Source organism: Nelumbo lutea, chromosome 6 (assembly GCF_056320005.1).
Source record: "Nelumbo lutea isolate HS-2025 chromosome 6, American lotus-T2T, whole genome shotgun sequence".
NCBI classification, from domain to species: Eukaryota; Viridiplantae; Streptophyta; class Magnoliopsida; order Proteales; family Nelumbonaceae; genus Nelumbo; species Nelumbo lutea.
The window spans coordinates 44825593-44849258 of record NC_142689.1 but is presented as its reverse complement, the minus strand read 5'-3'; the positions used below and the strand labels follow the sequence as shown (position 1 = coordinate 44849258).

General features: G+C 40.6%; 1 protein-coding gene across 2 annotated transcripts in view; it reads right to left on the bottom strand.

The window, feature by feature from the left end:
* Nucleotides 1-1300: 1300 nt before the first annotated feature.
* The window catches only part of LOC148848808 (SUN domain-containing protein 2-like), a 40352-nt gene continuing 17986 nt past the window's right edge, over nucleotides 1301-23666 (bottom strand). Inside the window, exon 3 of one of the 2 annotated variants that reach the window (XM_088948199.1) lies at nucleotides 1301-1859. In XM_088948199.1, coding sequence (XP_088804325.1) covers nucleotides 1557-1859 — 303 coding nt within the window. In that variant the 3' untranslated portion in view covers nucleotides 1301-1556. The remainder of the gene's footprint in view (nucleotides 1860-23666) is intronic. The other variant, XM_088948201.1, reaches the window with a different exon arrangement.

Sequence of the window (23666 nt, the reverse complement as noted above, 5' to 3'; positions counted from 1 at the left end):
ACTAAACTAGCAGTATGTGTTGTGTTTAACCAAGAAAACCAACAAAAGAAAATAGAGAAGATTAAATGGAGAAGAGAAGATGGAAAAGGAGAAGAGTCAAATTGTACTCCTATCTCCAACCCCTAATTAATTTTATTAATTCTGATTAGAAACAATGGGGTAATTACGTTACATGAATACCCTTAATATGGTCACTGCCTATAAACCAAGGTTCAAAGTATCGATACATATCGGCCCGTATCGACTGATATGTATCGTTCTGGGAGTTCCCCGATACGTCCCTACAATGGGTTTATCGGGGTTCTGACCAGTTCAGGGGGTGGAGCCTTAAACCACCCCCCCTGAACCGGTTTTGAAAAAAAAAAAAACTTAAAAAAAGTATCGATATCGCCCGATACACCCCTACCGGTGTATCAGACATATCAATATTTTGAACCTTGCTACAAACTTTAGGAAAAGAGACCAATATGCCCACAAGTACAAAGGTCCATCCATTAACACAAAAAAATAAACAATAAATGTAAAACTGAAATAACCATGGCCCATCCATCCCAATATTTCTATTGTGGATTTCGATGCTCTGATCACATGCATAATAAACCATCAACAACACCCATAAAAAGTGATTTCTTGCTGGTTGAAGGAGCTAGAAGGGTTAGGGATAGATTGACCAATAAAGACATGGGTAATAATAAGAAATGATTTAAGTTCCAATAATTTAACAATGGATATAGCAAATGATGAAACAAAATTTATATAACCAACCCCATATGATTGGGTTAAGGCTTGGATGATGACGACGATATTTCCTCACTTAAGAGAATCTGAATAAGGCGTTTAAGAAACTCTATTAGTTTGGCCGCGATAAAGCAGATATCTAGCTTTACAATATAGCTGAATGACTTCAACCTAAAAGGTTAAGAATACGAGTTTTTCTGTTTTTTTCCATGCATGGGTGGAACTTGTATAAATGCTTCAACGGGCACAATTGTTGCTTCTTTAAGTGGCTGAGCTATCAGAAAAGAGTCCGATTCACAAACTTCAATCTGGCTGACCCGATTAGGGAGAAACTGCATAGATGGGCTACTTGATGAAAAGTTATAGCATGAGCCAGGTTGTGGCGTCCGGACTTTTCCTCAACTTTCTCCTACATGAAATTTACGAGGGGTGTCCCCTTACACGTATAATCCCTATTCATATAAGAACACAAGTGAAGGGACACATGTCACACTGAATTGAAGCTCCTGGTTTCTCTAGTGAATCTCCTCTCCCTCTTTCCTTTTTCCTGTTTTGCACAAAATTCTCTGGAAAATAACTGTGTTCACATCATAATCTATTTTCAATCAGTTTCGGGTCTCATATATGCCCAGTTAAGATAGTATCTTAGAACAACCAGTACAGAGAAAGAACTAAAACATAGAGTCCGAAAAATTTACATTGTCACAAGAAGATAGTTGATGGACATCGGAAGAAAGAGGAAGTACAACAAAAGATAAACTACAAAAATAACTTGAATATCAGCAGTACGGTAGAGAAAAGGGATGATGCTTTTTAAATCACGATTGCATTGCCAAGGCTGCAATTGTATCAGGTTCATAACCATGTACCCTCAAGCGATAGATGCAAGTGTGAGTGAGGCTTCCATGGTTGGAAGTGAAGTCGAGCCTAACAAAGTTGATAGCACCTGAATTTGTTGGGTCCACATTGAAGGTCTGTGCATTGCTCTTATCAAGGTCATAAGTAAACTCTGTCAATAAAAACATCTTCTCTTCCTGGCTGGATGGATCAATATCACGTTTTTGTAACCATCCGGAGATCCGACAATCCCTTGGAGCACTTGCTCTGTCATAGGCAACACTCTGAGCATTAACAAGGAAAACTGTTATATTAATACATTGACAAGGCTTCATCATGATATTATTAGAAGAATAACTTATGAACTTCACTATATCTTCAAACAGCAAAATAGACCACTAAGCAAAGCGCCTTTAAGAAGGCTAAGGAAAACGTATTTTTCCAACAAGAAACAGATGATATCCATACTCATTCAGTCGGAACTACACAGATAGTGTCAATAGCATGAGTCAGTTCGAGGACTCATGCATGTGATTAAATCAATCCAACAATGCCCCGTTCCTTTTAATACTGAATTGCCAGCCCGTATACCTAGATGATGGTCTGAATGGACACTACTGTAATCCACATAAATACTGTGAGATCTGCCCCATGTTGCTTTTGAAATACATTTCTTATAGAAAATGCAACTAAATTTAATTTACACATCCATACGGAATTAACTAATTTATGTATAGCACAGATTTTCAGTCATTTGTTTTTCAAATTAGTTACCAAATAATGCATACTTTGTAGAATTGGAATTCTAAATCCTGTTCACATCACTATATCATCCACCGAATCAATGGCATCGTTCTATTTTAGAACAAGAAACAGAATGACCTACACAACAAAGATCCAAAAGTGTGCCAAATTGACAAACAGTTTCACTCTGCAACTAAATGTCCAATTAAGTGGAAAAGAACTAGAAACCGCTTCAAAACCAGTCAGATAAGAATTACTTCAAGTATTCTATATATTTAGTGATTTCTAGTGTGAACAAGGTATGAGAAAGAAAATGAAGTTAAGGAAAGTTGAGGATGCCCAAAAGTGTTAGAAATGCCCCTCCTCATTATCATTTATACTTAGTACACAAAGTTACACCAACACAAGAACTAAACTACCCCAATGGTAACAAGCAGCTATCAACACTCACCCTCAAATTGAGCATAGATAATGGTACATGTCCAGCTCGCATAGATTTGGATCCAAGTTGGATCATAGAACTTTGGTGAGGCAGTATACCGATTAAGCTTCATACTTGACAAAACAAAAAGAAAAACTTCACCACAAGCAATGTCTTCCTTGATAAAGTGTCAACCTCAATGTGCTTGATGCAGTCAGGCTGTACAGGATTATTTGCAATATTTATTGCCTCCTAATTATCTCAATACAGCATCATTATGCATTCATGGTCAACACCCATCTTTCTTAACAAATTACGCAACCATAGTATTTCTAAAACTATACGAGCCATAGCTCTATATTCAATTTTTATACCTGACCTTGCAACCACAGAATGCTAGATTTTGGAACCTAGTAATTGAGATATTCACTAAATGGCCTCTTGGAAGAAAAGTTACCTGTATTTGGGGGTAGGATTACATTGATTAGGTCGACGTTGACCAACTTGCCGGTGTACCATTTGATTGTGTTCAAAACTCTAGAAGGGGTGAGAAGAAGATTGGAAAAATTGATTAGGGATTTTTATAGATCCATGAGAGAAGAAATATAATAGAATTCATTGGGAGATGGTGCAAGACATTCAGTAGTCTAGGTGTAGAGAATATCCAAAGAAGGAATATAGCTCTATTGGGTAAGTAGTTTTGGAGACTGCCACAAAAAAGGATAAATTGTGGGCAAAGGTGATAATAAGCATTCATGGGCTTGTGACCAAGGGATGGGATGGACTTTGGGCTAGAGTAACAAGAGATTCAGCCTGGAAATCTATCCATAATATTCTACATGTATTCTTGGCCTTTATCAAATATAACTTGTGTTCTGGAAACCTTGTTAAATTCTGGGAACATGTGTGGTTGGGTGACTCACCATTGAAGAAACAATTTCCATCTCTTTTTAATTTGTCCAACCTTAGGGATGAGCCTGTGTCTTCTTTCTTGATGCCTTCTAGCTCTAGTTCTGACTTTTCCAGGAATTTGGGGTTTAGGATGTTTCATACTTCATCTTTTGGATGGGGTGTTCTTGATGCCTTGACCCAACCCCCAAACAGCTCTTTGGTGCCTTTTCCTATTAAGGAGATCTGGGACAAGCCTATTCCTCCTAGGGTTGGTGATTTTTGCTAGGATCCTGGAAAGAATCAATACTTGCGATCTCCTTCAAAAAGAGACAAAATAGGTGTCTTTCTCCTAATTGGTGTATCATGTGTAATGCCAACGGTGATACTTGCTACAACTTATTAATCTCATGTCCTTTTGTTTATGGTATTTGGGAATGGTTTCTCTCTTTGATTGGGTGTAGGTGGGACCCCCCGCCAAATGTACAAAACTTGTTCAGTTCTACCTTTGTCAAATGGAAAATGACAAGGAGGAGAATTTTGTGTAGGTGGGTGGTTGTTTGTTGGACGATCTAGGAGGAAAGGAACCAAAGAGTTTTTTTCAGATGAAGAGAAGAGCAGAGAAGCACTAATTGAAACCATTACCATCAAAGTGGTTCAGTGGACAAAATCTTTGAGTAGTTTTGAAGGTATTTCTACTGATGACCCGTTTAGAAAGTGGAAGGAGGTGGTTAACTCCTCTCTTTAAAGTTGTCTGTTGTCACTAGGCTGACATGGTCCCTGCCTACTTCCACGTTTATCAAGTTGAATTTTGATGGTAGTAGTGAAGGGAACCGAGGTGCTTCAGACAAAGTATTTTCTGGAATGAGGGAAGAATTATTGCTCTCTACTCGGGCCCAATAGGTATGAGTGATTAATTGAGGGCTGAAATCATGGCTTTGATGGAAAGAGTTCAAAAAGCAAAGGAATTGAACATCAGAAGATTGATCGTTGAAGGGGATTCATAGTAGTGAGCTGGCTGCAAAAGGAGGATATTGGTTGGTTTTAATGAAAGAAGTTTAAGCGGATGATACAAGGCATAGAAGTTAAGCCATAGTGAGTAATATAGATAAACCAACCAATATAGCGGGTAATACAAAGCTGTAATTGTGTAATCAGCTGTCATCTTGGGGAGAGTTAAGAGAGTTTACCTCTCTCTATGGTGTTCTATTGTACCTCTTTTCTATAGTAATGAAATTGTTCTGTTATTGATAAAAAAAAAAAAAAAAATCTACAAATTGCTTCTTACTCTTCCAAGAAATAAGATTAGCTCCAACTAAAACACAGTAGCTAGAGATAGATCATTTATCACCAACTGACAATATTCCATTGGCTGAAAACTGTGGATATCTTTGATGACTTCTCCTTTGATGATTTGTGGAGAAATTGGCTAGTAATAGCCAATACTTCAACAAAGAATGATAGAATTCTGTCAGAATGGGTTCCGCCTTTGGAAAGTGTCATTAAGCTGAACTTTGATGGAAGCAGCCAAGGCAATCCCGGGCCTTCAGGTATACGGGGTATCCTGAGAAATAAGGACAGTAACATAATTTCCCTATTCTCAGGACCGGTGGGAGTGGGGGATTCCACAAGGGCAGAAATACTTGCTGCAGTACAAGGAATTCAGATGCCAACCAGCTTGGGGTGGAGCATCTCCTAGTTGAAGGGGACTCTCAGGAGGTAACCAGGTGAATCCTAAACTTGGATACCACCATTTGGGGCTACAAAGATCTCATAAAAAAAGTAAAGTGGTTAACCAGCAATATGAGAGTGGAGGTAAAATGGGTTAGTAGGTCTGCTAATTCTTTGGCCGATGCTCTAGCCATACAGGGGGTATATAGGGAAGATCTTTTTTGTGCTCCTATGTAAGTTATTATTAATTCGGAAATTTGTACTTAGCCTGGAGAGGTTGCAACTCGTACCTTTCCATGAGGACTTTGTACTATTTTATTGCTGATTTATAAAATCACTTCAATTATCAAAAAAAAAAACATTGGTATAGGCTTTTTGAAGTGTCCATAAGAAGAATAGATAAAGTCAATGAGAAGAATAGGTAAGGGCATCTTCCCCAAGTACCCTTTAAGTTTGTCTATTTCGTCTTGATATTGATTATGCTGTCAGTGTAGTAAATGAATACACGCATTGTCGTCAACTTTCTCATATGGTGTAGTTAATCAAATAAAAACAGTCTTCCAACAAGGCTTTGGTACATACCCTTATCTGTTACTAGATCACCCTCAATAGCACAAATCTTGTGAGATGGTCATAACCATCAGCTGGTTTGATCTCTAACTTTCCAATGTCCTTATACAGATAAAAAATGTATTCTCTCTGAAGAATAATTATAAATTTCCCTGACAATACATGTATTAACTAAATCCCAAAAACTACAATATCATAATATAAATTATCATTGTAGTTACTTTGTTGTCTCTCCTCTTGATTAGTAGTGTATGATCCACTTGGAATTGTTTGAAATCCACCTTCAAAACAACACTCCTAAACCTATCAAACCCCAAGCTCTAGGTGTTGATAACATGGACTCCTGTTGGCAGATGGTCAAGTCTCCAAAGGTTTGGAGAAGGCGACAAGGAAGAGGGAGAATGTGGGGAGGAGAGGAGAGAGAAGAGAAGAGGGAGAGTCTCTTTTTGCAAAACCCTAGGTCAAGGTCATATCCTCTCCTCCAACGTGGGGGAGAGATATCCCTTTTTATAGAGAGGACCCCAAGGTTATAAAGAGAAGGATCTAAAAGGAGACCTTTCCTATTAGGAAAGGGGATATTTATCTTTATGTTGGCTATTAAGGGAGTACCATTGGGGTTTCGCCACATTCCAACAAGATCCTTCAAAGACAAAGTTTCCTTTCTCTTAAGGTGCTCATGTGGCATGTGTAGGCTACGTCCCCTTATGGGTTTCCTAGTGGCCACGTGTTAGTCTTAGGTGACGCCCATTGTTCACTGTGGGTCTCAAGTGGTATTTTATGTTCATCACAAGTCTGTGATGGATACTAAGCTCATCGCAAGTCTACGTTTGCTTTGTTAAGCTCATCGCAAGTCTGTACGGGCTCTGAGATCATTGCAGATGTGGGCCAAGTCATGGACTCGTCGGGGGTGTTATTGTGGTACTGATTTATCACCTTATGTGCCCCCACAATCATGGCGATCAACACATACTTACATTAGCACCCCCAGGGTATGTAAGATCGCGCCTGGGGTTGCCAGGGTATGTGAGATCGCGTCTGGGGTTGCCAACGCCTTCCTGGGGTTGCCAGGGTATGCAAGATCGCGTCTGGGGTTGCCAAGGTATGTAAGAGCATGCCTGGGGTTGCCAGGGCATTCCTAGGGTTGCCAGGTTATGTAAGATCGCGCTTGGGGTTGTCAGGGCCTTCCTAGGGTTGCCAGGGTATGTAAGAGCGTGCCTAGGGTTGCTAGGGCCTTCCTAGGTTGCCAGGGTATGTGAGATCACACCTGGAGTTGCCAGGGTATGTAAGATAGCACTTGGTGTTTCTAGGGCCTTCCTGGAGTTGCCAAGGTATGTAAGAGCGTGCCTAGGGTTGCTAGGACCTTGCTAGGGTACGTGAGATCACACCTATGGTTGTCAGGGCCTTCTTGGGGTTGCCAAGGTATGTAAGATCGCGTCTGGGGTTGCCAGGGTATGTAAGAGCGCACTTGGGGATGCCAGGGTATATGTGACGAGCTCCTTTGCTTGCTAGGGCTTATTTACAACTAGGGGTGTCAGCCCGGAGGCGGTGCCCAGGCCTATAATGAATGGGCTATGTTGTTGATCAGGAACATGTTTCAACCCCACTTTTTGTTTCGAAATCATGCTTAGCCATTGTTTACTAGGAAAATGTTTTTAAATAGTCTTTTTTTTTTACTTCGCAGTAAAGATATGTCTTTGAATTGATTTATGAATTTTAAACAAGTGTTTACCCATTCATCGCATTTCGTGTTGTTCGCTAACATGTTTATTACAATATTTACATAAAAGTCCTGGTCAACAGCATAGCCCATTCATTACAGACCTGGTTTACCAGGCCCGGGCACCTCCTCCGAGCTGACACCCCGATTGTAAATAAGCTCTAGCAACCCCAAGAGCTCGTCACATATACCCTAGCAACCCCAGGAAGGCCCTGACAACCCCAGGCGCACTCTTACATACCCTGGCAACCCCAGGAAGGCCCTGGCAACCCCAAGTGTGATCTTACATACCCTGGCAACCCCAAGAAGGCCCTGAAAACCCCAGGTGCAATCTCACATACCCTGGCAACCCCAGGTGTACTCTTACATACCCTGGCAACACCAAGTGCGCTCTTACATACCCTATCAACCCCAGGAAGAACCTAGCAACCCCAAGTGTGATTTTACATACCCTAGAAACCCCAGTAAGGCCCTGGCAACCCCAGGTGAGATCTCACATACCCTGGCAACCCCAGGTGAGATCTCACATACCCTGGCAACCCCAGGCGCACTCTTAGATGCCCTGTCAACCCTAGGTGCAATCTCACATACTCTAGCAACCCTAGGCGCACTCTTACATACCCTAGCAACCCCAGGTGCGATTTTACATACCCTGGTAACCCCAAGCATGATCTCACATACATTGGCAACCCCAGGCACGCCCTTACATTCCCTAACAACCCCAGGAGCAACAATAAGCAAAATACATAGCATCCTGAAATGCAATGAGTTACCGTGGAAACACCGGGTGTGATGAGATATGCTGACACTTAGTTTTCCGAAGTACAACAAACTATCCTTGCAACACCAGGAGCGATGAAATTTAGTTTTCTTATATGCGATGAAATTTACCTCTTACATGTGATGACATTTATCTCTCTCAAATACAATGTCAATTAACCCTCAGTTGCGATATCACTCAACCTTCGCATATGCGATGACATTTAATTTTCCCAAGAGCGATAACTCTTAACCTGCTTAAATGCGATGGAATGTCTTGGCAAACCCAAAAGGCCTTGGAAATCCCGAGGACAATGGAAGACATTAGCAAACAAAAAAGTCGTGATAACAACAAGCATGGCAATCAATCTCAGCACTTAGCATAATCAAGTGCGATGACATATACTGGAAAGACTAGGAAAGCTTCGACAATCTCAACCACACTAACGGACCTTAGCACAAAAAAGCCCTCGGAAAACCCAAGGGAGATGGAATACCACAAACACTCAATGCTCCGAGTTGCAATGACATGACCAAGTCCAAAGGTACTTCGTATCACCGTACGTAGTTCAAATAAATGATCCGCAATATTATCACAAGAATATCAATAGGCTGCAAAGCAATCTCAACAAATTTACCCCCTTTGTTAGCATGGTCCATAATCTTGCACACTTAATGAGGGGCTTCCTACCCCCTTTGTGCAATATTTACCCTTACCTGATACTTCACTTACCAAAATGTAGAGTTGTAAAACTATCTTCAGACCTTTCCTATTCTTTTAGAATCCCACGAATCGTAACAATATGTTTATTAACAGAACTATGCGATCATCTGGACGTTCCAGCAATATTTAACATGTATCAGTATGCTTGAGGTCCTATATACACCTTTTGACAAAAAATGCTTAACCCAATCCCAAAAGAATTCAAATGGGGGGCTGCAGACTTGGCCTGGTCTTTTCCTCTCTCGATCGTTTCTTGATAGGGGGGCTGACAATTCGACCTAATTTCTTTCGTGCTTCTTGACAGAAATCATTCTACCATGAAGCAGGGGGCTATGAATTCAATTTGACAGGCTCCCGATCCATACTTCTTGACAGATGCTCTACCCAATACTTCACTTGTTTCTTGATATAATGCCTTCTATCAAGAAACATGGGCTAAAGTAGAGGAAGTATTGAGCTATGCAAAATGCTCCTATGATTGTACCATCACTTACGTCTTCAAACACTTTGTACATGACTCAAACAACCTAGAAAACAAGTACGAGCCAATATGACAAATAACACCCTATCAAAAGACAGGTGGCTGAACACATCAGCGCAATCAACCCAAGAGAACGAGAAAATAACTCAAATCAACCGCTCCCGGTCCTCACCCAAATAACACCAAGATATAATAAAACAAGAATGCTTATCGGTAAGCTCCCACTTAGCAATTAGTAGGGGGGCTAATGTAAGTATATGTTGATCACCATGATTGCAGAGGCACAGAAAGTGTTAAACCGATACCACAAGAACACCCGCGGCGAGTCCATAACTCGGCCCACATCCGCAATGATCTCAGAACCCGTAAAGACTTGCGATGAGCTTAACAAAACCATTGCAGACTTGCGATGAGCTTAGTAGTCATCGCAAACTTGCGATGAGCATAAAACAACACTTGGAACCCATAAAACACCACAACAAGATAACATCGCCGATCTAACATCGCCGATCTTGTCCTTTAACACGTGGCCACTAGGAAACCCATAAGGGGACATAGCCTACACGTGCCACGTGAGCACCCTTAAGAGAAAGGAAACTTTGTCTTTGAAGGATCTCGCTGGACACGTGGCGAAACTCCAATGGTGCTTCCTTAATAGCCAACATAAAGATAAAGATCCCCTTTCCTAATAGGAAATGTCTCCTTTTAGATCCTTCTCCTTATAACCTTGGGGTCATCTCTATAAAAAGGGATAGCTCTCCCCCACGTCAGAAGGAGAGGATATGACCTCAACCTAGGGTATTCCAGAAGGAGACTATCCCTCTTCTCTTCTCTCTCCTCTCTTCCCTGCATTCTCCCTCTTCCTTGTCGCCTTCTCTAGACCTTTAGAGACTCGACCATCCACCAACGGGAGTCCATGTTATCAACACTAGGAAATTGCTTCAAAGCCATAAATCAACTTCTTTAATCTACATTAGTTCCCTAGAATAGTAGGAATGATAAAGCAATTACTAAAGTTACATGATTTTAGGATCTAAGATTGGAAAAGATAATTAGCTTCTTAAGCTACCTTCTTTGGCCTGGTGTATACTTGAAGATCTCTCCCTAGCATAGAATCAATGGTGGGAATCATAGGAAAAGTAGGATCTAAGGAGTCATGAACGGGAACAAGTCAAGGAAGAGAAGGTCGACTCTCTCACCATTATTCTCCCCATGAAGAAGGGTTTAAGAAGAAAAATAAGGTTCAAATTCATAGAAAATGACATCCTTCAGCACAATGCCTACTAAAATTGGGTTCATAATGATGATACCCCTTTTTAGTAGTAAAAATCCCAAAATGATGCATTTAAGAGTTCTAGGCTCAAACTTAATGATTGCTTGACTTGGATCATGAACAAAACATGAATCACCACAGACCATTAAGGGAAGACTTAACATAGTATCAAGGCATAGAAGCTGAAATAGAGATCTATAATGAAGAACCTAAGCAATTTATTGATTAGGAAATTTCTATTTAAACATATCCCAAAACCAAGTAGGAACCTTTATTTGGAACAACAATCCTCTTGCCACCTCCACTACATGTTGATTATTTCTCTCTGTTACACCATTTTGTTGAAGTGTAGACATGTAAGCTGATGGGATAAGGTTAGTTTGAAAGTTCTAAAGTCGGGATTAAAACACTAAGGATTAAGGGAAGCAGAAGGGGATTTACTTTAAAAGCTAAGGATTAGATAAAGAAGAAAAAAGGTCCTTGGCAAAGAGTTTGGTTCCCTATTTATAAGATCCCACCTTTCCAAAAACTTCCTCGGCATTAACGAACAAGCAGGAGGCAAATCCTACATTTCTCTCAGGTGGGATGTATTTCCTAGGGACCACAAGTCGATTATACCATGTTACTGAAACTCATTTGAAAAGCAACATGAGTCTCGAAAGGTACCAAGTACCATTATGACCTCCACCATGTATCTCAAACCAAGCACCCCACAACATGGATCTCATGCTAGGCAAGCTTTTTTAGGGTGTACCAAGACAAGGTATTCCTCATGCGAGATCGCATCATAGCATCGCAAGACCTTCATGTCTCACTAGTTTTAATGAGACCACACTTGTTTTATCTTAGCAAGATCGTGTTTGCCTTATCTTGTCAATAAAATACCGCAATCTTTGATAGTCGTAGCATGATCCCCATGAAGAACTCGCTAGGTCTAGCGAGATCGCTTGCATTCTATACTCTATACTCATAAAATAGTATCTTGATCTCGCTACACTTATCCACTCTCTCACAAGAGGCACATGAGCATTAATGTAGGATATTTGTCCTTAAATCCCTTCTCCAAATACTCCTTTACATTGCCTGATCTAAACATTTTTGTCCTCTTACCATACCAGGTCTATACCATATTATAGAAGCTTTTTGATAATTGAAGAAACTTGTTCCCTGCTCCTACGAAGATACAACCATGTATATCTAGTAAAATTATTAACAAAGAGAATAAAATACCCAAATTCAAAAATAGCATCTTTTATTATTAGCACGTTAAACATCTTTACAATGTTTGGATAATTGACAAACTTCACAATGTAAACTAAAATAGACAATCGAAAGGACTAGGAAACATGGACATCAAAGAAGAAAAAGAAATGACCAAGGCTACAATGCCAAAATTTTAATTAATGCATAAGGGCACACTAAGACACTATGATCAATATGCCAAGGCTTGTAAGAAGACTAGTCTAGAAGGTACACTCCATTTGTCTCACAACCACTACCAATCATCCTCCTAGTGCTGAAGTCTTAAAAGACACAACAATTATGATAAAATGGTACACAACACAAGAATTCAAATTATTGGTGGAAGAACAAACAAACAAGAGAACCAGTATAAAGTTTCAAAACAAGGAGAACAAACTAAAGGGAGAGATCCTTACTAACTCTAAGTTCACCCAAACCAGAGATATGTGTACAGGATTTATCAGCAATAGTAATTTTATCTCTTTCAATGTAGAGGTTATATGAATTAAAGCAGGAAGACATACCCATCATATGATCTAATGAAACTTAGTCAATAAGCCAAGGAGTGCAATGGCAAGACAAACATTGTGGAGAGAGCAACAGGTCCAATGTGTTTGCCGGAACACAACAGCCGAAGAAGAAGAAGAAGAAGAAGAAGAAGAAGAAGAAGAAGAAGAAGTTTTGAGAAAGGCGGCATACTCACTTCAGCCGGCCCTACAATCTTATATAGATGATTATAAAACAATGTTACACGAATGGACTAGAACGCCCCTGATTAGTGATGGGACACCTAGACAAATAAAACACTAAACAAGTTTAGGCCCAATAACTAAGAACTTAAGACGCAAATATGTCTAACATAAACACTAAAAACAGCCGAACCAACACTCCCCCTCAAGCTAAGCATGGATGTCAGTCATGTTTAGCTTGCCAAGTAAGTCTGAGAGCTTCGTTGAAGCTAGTCCTTTAGTTAACACATCTGCAATCTGCATCTCGAAAGGAGTATAAGGAATGCAAAGTTCTCCTGAAACGATTCTTTTTCTAATGAAGTGTCGATCAATCTCAATGTGCTTCGTCCTATCATGTTGCACTAGGTTATTTGCAACGTTGATAGCAGCCATGTTGTCACAGTACAGCCTGAGTGGACACTCGACCTTTACCCCGAGCATTGAATAATTCAGGAAACAACCCTTGCAATGATGAAAAAGGTAAATGACCTAACCTAGCATGCCACAAGTGTAATCTAGCTATTGACTCCTCATTATTCTAACTACCGGTAGCAGATGATTGTAAAGCCGAACTTATGTCTGCATCAAAATAGTAGAGACCTCCACACTCATGACCGCTCCCAATCGTTCTCTTCGTCAATCTGTCCTGAAAGACACAATGAGTAGGAAAGAAAGTTACGCTACAATTTAAATTCTTGGTAATCTTCGAAACAAATAAGAGATTGGAAGTAAGGTTTGGAACATGTAGAATAGATTTAAGAGAGAAGTTCTTGCGTCAACCCCCCCCCCTTCCCAGAAATGGTGGAGAGGGAACCGTCAGCAACTCTCATCTTATCTTGGCCAGACATCAATTGGTAAGAAGAAAATAAAGTGGACATGTGTGTCATGTGGTTAGTTGCATCGGAATCAATAATCCAAGAAGTAGAGTCTATAGAACTAGTTGTGCTGTAAGAAGAGACAACACCTGATCTGGCAAGAGAGGTGGAAGCAAGGGAATTAGTCCTTAGACGGGTTAGGGCCCGGCTAAGGACCTCTACCTCATAGCAGTGAAACCTAAGGACCCGGATGTGGAGGAATTAGCAGTCTGTCCCATGGGAGAAGATGCAACTATAGATGTATTCTTCGAGCTATCACCACTGTGACTAGTAACATGGTTCCCAATTGCTGTTTGATTCTTCTGAGGCTTCTTGTCTTTCCTTAACACAGCTGGTTTCAGATGAGGATAAAGAACCCAACAAGTCTCTTTTACATGCCTTTCACCACCACAATGAAAGCACTTAAGATGCCTCTTGTTTGAATGCTTGCTCCCCTTTTGGTTTGAAGAAATCAGGGCTGAATGTTCAACAGGCTGTTCAGTTGGCTGTATTTGAGTGTCAACTTGCATCTCTTTCCTCCTAACCTCTTCATTCCTTACTAGACAATAGATATGATGTAAATCTGGCATTTCATCACTTCCCAGAATTTGAGACCTTATGCTCTCATACATTGGGTCTAAACCAGCCAAGAACTTAAAGGTTCTACCCTCTTCAATTTGTTTGTCATGCCTCTCCTTGTCTTTTGCATTCTCCCAATCAAGAATAAGATGATGATCAAGTTCTTCCCATAGTCCTTCAAGGGTTGCAAAATACGTTGCAACTGTCATATCTCCTTGTCTCAATGCAGCAATGTCTTGGTTCAGCCTATAAATTCTGACATTGTTCTTTCTCTGTCCATAAGTTTTAGAGACTTTCTCCCAAATCTTAGCAACAGTAGGAAGGTGTTGAACAGTCCTGACCACTCTTGGAATCATCGAAGCAAGCAGCCAGGACATAAAGTAGCATTTTCCTTGCGCCATACTACATACTCCACACTACCCACTACAGGTTCCTTCTTCTGTCCATCTAAATAACCTATAAGTTCCCGGGAAGTAATGAAGAGCATGGCTGAAACAGACCATTCTCTAAAGTTATATTCATCCAACAATACACTGGTGATCTGCAAGCTGTGCAGATCTGGATTTTCCAGATTAGGAGATCCCCCACCAGTTCTATTATCCCTAGAAGACACTTCTCCCGATATTGAAGACATATCCTTCCTCTTACAGTGATCACAATTGAAAACTCAGTACAAAGAACACTATTTCAGACTTACCGAAGCTGTTGCAGGTCAGAGAACCCCTTGTAACAGGTCTGAAACCAAGAACAATCCGCCTCTGTACTGTGCTGAACTCTTCTGGACTAGACTGGGCTTTGATTTCTGCTATCGTAGACTGGGATCACCCTTACGATCTGTACTAGGACTGTCGAAGTCAATCCTTCCACCTAGATCTGTTCCACACAGATCTCTCTTAGCAGCTGAATGGCTACTACCTGCTGCAAGGTGTCTAGTAGGGCATCGGTTTCTAGAACAAACTCCCCTTGGGCCCTACAACCAAGGGAAACCCTAGATACAGACCTTGTTGTGTTCTAAGGTCAGCCCTAGGGTTTCTTCACAGTGACCAAGATAAGAGAGAAAGGAAAAAAGGAATAGAGAAGAGCAGAGAAAGGTGGCGGCTGTAACCAGACAGACGAATTAGTGCTCTGATACCATGTTTGCTGGAACACAGCAGCCGAAGAAGCCGAAGAAGAAGAAGAAGAAGAAGAAGAAGAAGAAGAAGAAGAGAAGAAGTTTTGAGAAAGGCAGCATACTCACTTCAGCAGGCCCTACAATCTTATATAGATGATTATAAAATAATGTTACATGAATGGACTAGCATGCCCCTGATTAGTGATGGGACACCTAGACAAATAAAACAAATAAAACATTAAACAAGTTTAGGCCCAATAACTAAGAACTTAAGACACAAATATGACTAACACAAACACTAAAAACAGCCGAACCAACACAATGGATGAATTACTACCATTGCATTCCAATTGAATCACTACCTGAATACATTCCTTTTGGTTGGTCCCAAATTTGTATCCAAAAATATCGGTCGACTGCTAATTTTAGGTTCCATTAAATTCCACAACCAAGTTTTTATTTGGGCATCTTCTTGAATCCAATTAGAGTAGTTGGCACTGTCATCCGCAGGTTTCTTTTCTATCCGTAAGGTATACTTGTACAGATTTACCCAAATTGGATAGTTACCACTTCCATTGAGCTTAATACTGCTCAGCTGAACAGACATATCTTTCTGTCTGGTGTAACAAGTATAGATTTTTTTGAATCCATATCTTTCACAATAACAGATGGGAAACCCAATGAGGGCCTTCACTCAACACAAAAATTGTGAAATCAATCACAATTCAATTCTGAAATAATTATAGGAAATCACAAATTCACCGACTGTGAATATTAAGAAGTTCCCTGCACACTTTTATACCTGCATCTTTAACTTTGCTGGGCTGAATCACTTCAGTATAATAATTTGACTAGAGCACCCTAATTTTCTTCTAGAAATTAGCAGATTACCCTGCCTCCCAAGACTTGACATAAAACAGCTCTCTCAATAAGCGGTGACTATTGTAACCAGATCAGTGTGGGTACAATAGGGAGGGGTTCACTAGGACAAATTGCCAGCATCCGACAATTCTAAGAAGGATGGATAGTTTCTTGTTCTCTGAGATTGGATGGATGAAATTGGAGAAGTGATTCAGGAGGCCTTACATTCTTTCAGACCATAAACCAATCCTTTTGAGGAAATTTATCAAGGTGGTTGGAATCCAACCATTCCGTTTTGAAAATATGTGGCTGGATCACCCAAATTTTCAAGAGTGGGTGGAGAAGTGAAGTAGCTTGCAAGCAGTAGGGTCAATGGGCTTCAGACTAATGAAAAAGCTTTAATTTCTCAAGGACTTAATGGTCCGTTTGGTTTGTGCAACTGGGATGGGAAAATAGGAATACTCTTCAAAGATTCCTATTTTCCTAGGTTTGTTTTGGGCGAAAGGGTGAGATGTGACGAGAACACATGTCTCAATTTCTAGGACGTGGGGTCTAATCTCACCAAATAGCAGACCCCATTGAGAAAGGAAGTTGAGTGAGAAAATTTCATCGAGGGAGGCAACTGCACGTAGTCTTCTTCTCAGACGCCGTCCAACGGTTTACTCACTGGCGCCATCTCCGGTTTTCATTGCCGGAAAATGACTTCCGGCTTCCGACGTCTACCTCTTCCAAAAAACAGCTTCCAACTTCTGGCGTCCAACGGTTTTCATTCCTAGAAAACGGCTTCCGGCGTCTGCCTCTTCCAGATCTGGCATCGTTCTTCCACCGCCGTTGCCACCACAAGCACTACCGAGGTACTAGGCCCCGATTAGACAAGCAAAGAATATTGTTCAGAGTGTGATGAAGCAGGAGATTGCCAAATTTTGGAGGCAGAAGCGCATGGAGGAGGAGGATCACCTCCTTGCTGCTATCAAGGTCGCAGCTCGTATCAGAGCCCGTAATCTCACCATAAGATCAAATTAACCAATAACATTCATTTCTTCTCCCTTGAACAAATTGGTCTCAGCAACCAAACACAGGTGACAGGATTGTGGAAAAAAAATTTCCTTCTCATCCCATCCCATCTCACCTCATCCTTTCTCAACAACCAAACGGACCATAAAAGGATGGAATAAGGAGGCTTTTGGAAATTTGGAGAGCAAGAAAAAGGAAGTGCTTCAAAAAATGGACTGGACAAATTATAGGAAGAGGAGAATATCCTTGTGGCTACTTGGGTGGAAAGAGAAAGGTTGAAAAGTGATTTGGAGAGAATAATCCAGAGGGAAGAGGTGAGTTGGAGGCAAAAATCTAGGGCAATTTGGTTCAAGGATGGTGACAAGAATACAGCCTTTTTCCAAGCTTTTGCAAATGCTAGACGTAGGAGGAACACAATTTCCCAGGTAATGAAGTGATGGACAATAGGCCTAGTACAAGAGAAAGTAGTGGAATTTTAAAAAGGCTTGTATTCAGCTAGACAATGGAGTTCAGTGGCACTTGGGAGGTTAGAGCCCAAGAAACTTGAGAGTAAATTTGAGGTGGCCAAAGTATAAAGAGGCTATAAAAGGAATCTTAGGAGATAAAGCATTGGGGTGGTATGAGTTTAATTTCTCTTTTATTAAACATTGTTGGAATATGCTAGAGGATGACTTCATGTTAGTGTTCAAAGAACTCTTTGATTCAAAGTTTCTAGATAAACTAGCAAATGCCCCATTTATCTCTCTAGTCCCTAAAAAGGATGGGTCTCATGACATCAAGGACTTTTGTCCTATAAGTTTGATTTGTAGCTCTTATAAACTGGTTGCAAAAGTTTTGTCGAAACAGTTGAGAGGATTGATCCATGAAGTGGTGGGAGAGACTCAAATGGCACTTGTGGAAGGTTGACAAATCTTGAATGGTGTTCTTGTTGCAAGTGAATGTATAGACTCAAGAATTAGGTCTGGGAGGCGGGGTATGGTTTGTAAAATTGATATTGATAAGGCTTATGACCATGTGGAGTGGGGCCTTTTTGAGGAGATCCAAAGATCGATGAGGTTTGGGGAAAAGTGGAGAAGTTGGATATATGTGTATGTGTCCTTGGTCTCATTTTCAATTCTAGTGAATGGAGTCTCTTCAGATTCTTTTCAAGCCTCCAAGGGTTTGAGGTAGGGAGAACCTATTTCTCCTTTGTTATTTGTGTTGGTAAAGGAAGCCCCAAGGTTCAAAAAATCGCAACGTATCAGCCCATATCAGTTGATACATATCAAATCTGGGAGAGGTCAACATGGGAAATGGTACCAAATCACTAATATCATCCGTTTTCATCATGTCGAACCCATTTCACAACCGTATCATACCATTTCGGCTCATTTCAGTGGCATATCAACCAATATGCTACCGATATCACAGTATCAATTACGCTACAATTTACTTTAGTGGCAGATGTGTTTAGTAGACTCCTCTCTAAGACTGATAGCAAAGATGAGTGCCTAGTTGCTAAAGTCAAGGCATTTGGGTGAGGCACCTAGTCGCCTAGGCGACGCCTTCACAACTATGGCGATGACAATGTAGAACAATGAGCATATAATATGGGAAGACATGCATCATGAGCCACACAATGGAAAAAAAAAATACATGATTTCATATAAGCAAGTCCCTATTTAGAGATTCAGAGTATCAAGGGAGTTGTGGTTCATCACAAGCATCCGTGTCTAAGCGTAAGAACAAATTGCTCCATTGACAATGTTGACAATTTGGGATAGAACATTGAGAATTTACAAAGGTCCTTTTCATTGATAGTGTTGTTTGAACATGTAGCTAGAAAGGTTTTGGAAGAGCTAAGAGAGTTTAATGGTTTCTAAAATCTATGGCCCAAAATAGATGGAGATAGGGAGGAGCTTTGGGAAGAGCTAGAAAGGTTTCACAAGGCAGGGTTCAACCATGGATGTTTGGGAGTAGGAGATTTTAATGTTACTAGAAGATTAGAGAAAATAAAGGGGGGAAGGGATAGAAGAACATGGACTAAGAGAGTTTTTGGAGAAGTTATAAAAGAAATTAATTGGTGGAGCCAAGAGAGCTTACGTGGTCGAATGGACAAGAGCCTTCAATCCTTAGAAAGGTTGGATAGATTTCCCTTCAATGAGAAATAGGAGATATTTCCAAAGCTAATCAAGAACCACTTGCCTTTTCAATTTCAGACCACAAAGCAATACTGTAGAGGTGTTTGGCAAAGGTGAGGGTCCAAGGCCATTCAGATTTGAGAACATGTGGCTTGGGCTTCTTCAACTCTTGGAGTTCGTAGAAAGAAAATGGAACAATTATCAAGTAAATGGTGCAGTCCAGTGGTAGAGCCAGGAATTTTCATTTGGGGGGGAGGGGGCCAAGTTATATAACATTTTTTCACTTACAGTAATGAAAATGTTATATTAAGTTAATTATATTATAGAGATTTGCAACATAAACAACGCGAGTGAGGGTGGGACAGACGCACTCATGGGATTACTTTTCCCCTTGGTCTGCCTTCTTGGCAAAAACAAGACAATAAGATGGGAGTACAGGAGGTAAGGTTTGGAGAGAAATAGAGTGAGAGGGTTTGGGTCTATTATAGCTTTTTTTGAAAGAAAAAGTAAGCCTTCTTTTTATTTTGGGAGTTAAATGGGCGGGTTTAAGAGAATTAGAAAGAAGTCCTTAACATTTTAATAGGGCTTTCATGTTTTGGGGGACCCAAGCGCCCACTTTATTACGTGTTTGCCACTACCCCCACCCACTAACTATATGAATTATAATGATAATGGTTTTAACAGAAGGTGAGGTGGAGGCAAAAAATCAAGGGAGTTGTGGTTAAGAGAAGGCAATAAAAAATACTGCATACTTTCAAGCTCCAGTAAGGGGAAGAAGAAGGAACAAGATTTCATGGTTGGAGTCTGAAGATAGAAGAATGGATGAGCAAAATAAGAATGTAAAAGAAGTTGTTTTCTTGGGAAATTGGAGTTTAAAACAATTGATGAAAACTTAAGTAGGTGGCTGGAGAGGGAGTTCGATGAAAGCAATGAAGGGTGATAAGGCACTAAGGCCAAACAGTTTTATCTAAACTCTTTACAAGCATTGTTGAAATATGGTAAAAGGGAACATGATAGAGATGTTCAAAGAGTTGTGAAAGGGGCATGCAGAGTGAGAGATTACAGACCTAAAAGTCTAATTTCAAGCCCTTACAAAGCAATTGCAAAGGTTTTTTTGGCAAGATTGACGAAAGTGTTGCATTTAGTGGTGGGTCCCACTCAAACGGATTTTGGAGAAGGTAGACAAATATTGGATGGGGTGTTGGTTGCAAGTGATTGCATTGATTACAGAATTAGAAGTGGGATGGAAGGAGTGGTGCATAAAATTAATATGGAGAAGACATATGATCATATAGAGTCAGGCTTTTTGGAGGAAGTGCCTACAAGGATGGGTTTTGGGAAAAAGTGGAGGAGCTGGATTTTTGCATGTGTATTATCAGTCTCATTCTTCGTGTTGGTAAATGGCATATTTGCCAAGGTGACGGCAGGGCAACAAGGTGCCCTTGGAGGCTCACCTTGACTAATCGCGAAGCAATTTTGTATACTATATTATAAAATACTATCATATTCTTAATTTTTTGATATTATAATTATAAAATAGACATTATTAAACTAAAATAATCATGTTGTGCGTTTTACGAACTTGATAGCTAAACCCTATCAGTCGACCTCTTAATAGTGATTAGGCTTCTAATTAAATGTACAAGGACTAAACTGCCCCTACTTAAGTATGGGACAGAGAACCTCTAATAAGACTGCCACATAAGCTCATAACTTAACCAAGGTGAGATGACTAATCTACCCTTATTCGGCCAACTCTAGCACTCCCCCTCAAGTTGGAGAATATATATCATATAATCCCAGCTTGTTACATATATAGTTCACTCTCCCTGAGCTTAAGGCTTTTGTAAACAAATCTGCCCACTGATCACCTGAGCTTACATGTTCTGTGCTTATCTCTCTAGTAAGAACCTTCTCCCTCACAAAGTGGCAAATCAATCTCTATGTGCTTTGTTCTCTCATGAAAAACAGGGTTGGATGAGATATGGAGTGCAGCTTGATTGTCACAGTACAACTTCATAGGTTTATCCATGTGGAACCCGATTTCTTGTAGGAGATTCCTCAGCCACACTAATTCACATGTAGTGTGTGCCATGGCTCTGTACTCGGCTTCAGCATTGCTTCTAACCACAACCGTCTGCTTTTTACTCTTCCACGTCACAAGATTTCCTCCAAGAAATGTGCAATAACCTGTAGTAGATCTTCTATCAGACACAGAGCCCGCCCAATCTGCATCCGTGTACCCAACTACTTCAAGTTTTCCTCCTGGTTTATACAATAGCCCACGACCTGGAGCTCCCTTCAAATATCTTACAATTCTAAGAACTGCATCCCAGTGAGATATACGAGGGTTCTGCATAAATTGGCTCACCACACTGACTGCAAAGGAGATGTCTGGTATCGTGATAGTCAAATAGTTCAGCTTCCCCACTAGTCATCTATACCTTCCAGGATCATCAAATATTCCCCTTGTATCACCGCTCAACTTAACATTTGGTTCCATAGGAGTCTCAGCCGGTTTATGCACCTAACAGTCCTGTTTCGTCCAATAGATCGAGAACATATTTTCTTTGGCACAGGTTTACACCTTGTCTTGATCTAGCAACTTCTATACCCAAGAAATACTTCAATGTCCCAAGGTCTTTTGTTTGAAAATGATTTTGCAGAAAGACCTTGAGTTTGTCGATCCCCAATTTGTCACTGCCAGTTATGACTATATCATCCACATAGACCACTAATAAAATCTTTCCAGCTTATGAGTCATAGCTGAACACTGAGTGATCAACCTGGCATTGTTTCATTCCAAAATTCTTCACCACTTCACTTAACTTCCCGAACCAAGCACGAGGCGATTGTTTCAACCCATAAATTGACTTTTTCAGTCTGCACACCTTACCAGCCTCCCCCTGAGCAACAAACCCAGGTGGTTGCTCCATATATACCTCCTCTATAAGGTCACCATGAAGGAAGGCATTTTTTATGTCAAGTTGAAATAAGGGCCAATCATACATAACTACCAAGGAAATTAACACACGGACAGAGCTAATCTTAGCCACTAGAGAGAAGGTCTCCATATAGTCCACTCCATACAATTGTGAATACCCTTTAGCAACAAGTCTGGCTTTCAGACGCTCCACACTACCATTTGGCAAGTATTTAACAGTATACACCCATTTACAACCCACAACATGCTTACCAGGGGGAAGAGTAGTGAGCTCCCACGTGTGAGTATGTTGAAGAGCAGAGAGTTCCTCCTCCATTGCTTGCCTCCACCCAGGTGAACTAAGAGCCTCTTGGACATTGTTAGGTATGAAAATAGATGACAATAGTGAAACAAACTGGCGATGTGAGGCGGAAAGGCGAGATACTGAAACAAAATTGGAAATGGGATGGAGAGTAGAACTACGTTTACCTTTCCGTAAGGCAATGGGTAGGTCAAGTCTTGAAGGTTCAGCAACAGGAGCAACAATAGGATCCACGGACAAGGTAGAAGCTAGAGGAGGGGCCGATGTCATTCGACGTGTATACACTTGCCGAATTGGTGGTCGTTCAATAGGGATCTGCACTGGATGAGATGACGAGTCAACTCCAACAGGAACACCCAGAACGGGACCACTGACCGGAAGAGGAAGAGGAAGAGGAAGTAAAGGTGGAGACGAAGATGCTTCAGTTCCTAAGAAGAAGGGAACAAACTCAAAAAATGTGACATCAGGACAGACATAGCACTTCTGAGTAATGGGATTGTAACACTTGTACCATTTTTGAGTCCGAGATTAGCCAAGAAAGACACACTTAATGGAGCGTGCATCCAACTTGTCTATTCCAGGACTCAGATTGTGAACAAAGCACACACAGCCAAAGATATGAGGTGTTAATGGAAAGGGAGACAAGGTGGGAAACAAGATAGAGAAGGGAGACCGACCATGAAGAATAAAGGAGGGCATCCGATGAATGAGGAAACACGCAGTAAGTACAGCATCACTCCAAAATCGTTTAGGAACACTCATATGATGAAGAATAGACCGAGTTGTTTCAAGGAGATGACAGTTCTTCCGTTCGGCCACCCCATTTTGTTGAGGAGTGAATGCACAAGAAGTTTGATGAATGATGCCATGCTGTTCTAAATACTGTTGAAAGGAAGTTAGAAAATATTCACGACCATTATCTGAACGAAGAACTTTGATTGGAACACCAAATTGTGTACGTATTTCAGCATGGAATTTTTGAAAAATGGAAAATAATTCACTCCTTTCTTTCATTAAATAAATCCATGTCATTCTTGAACAATCATCAATAAAAGTGACAAAATACTTGTAACCATTATAAGACTCTAT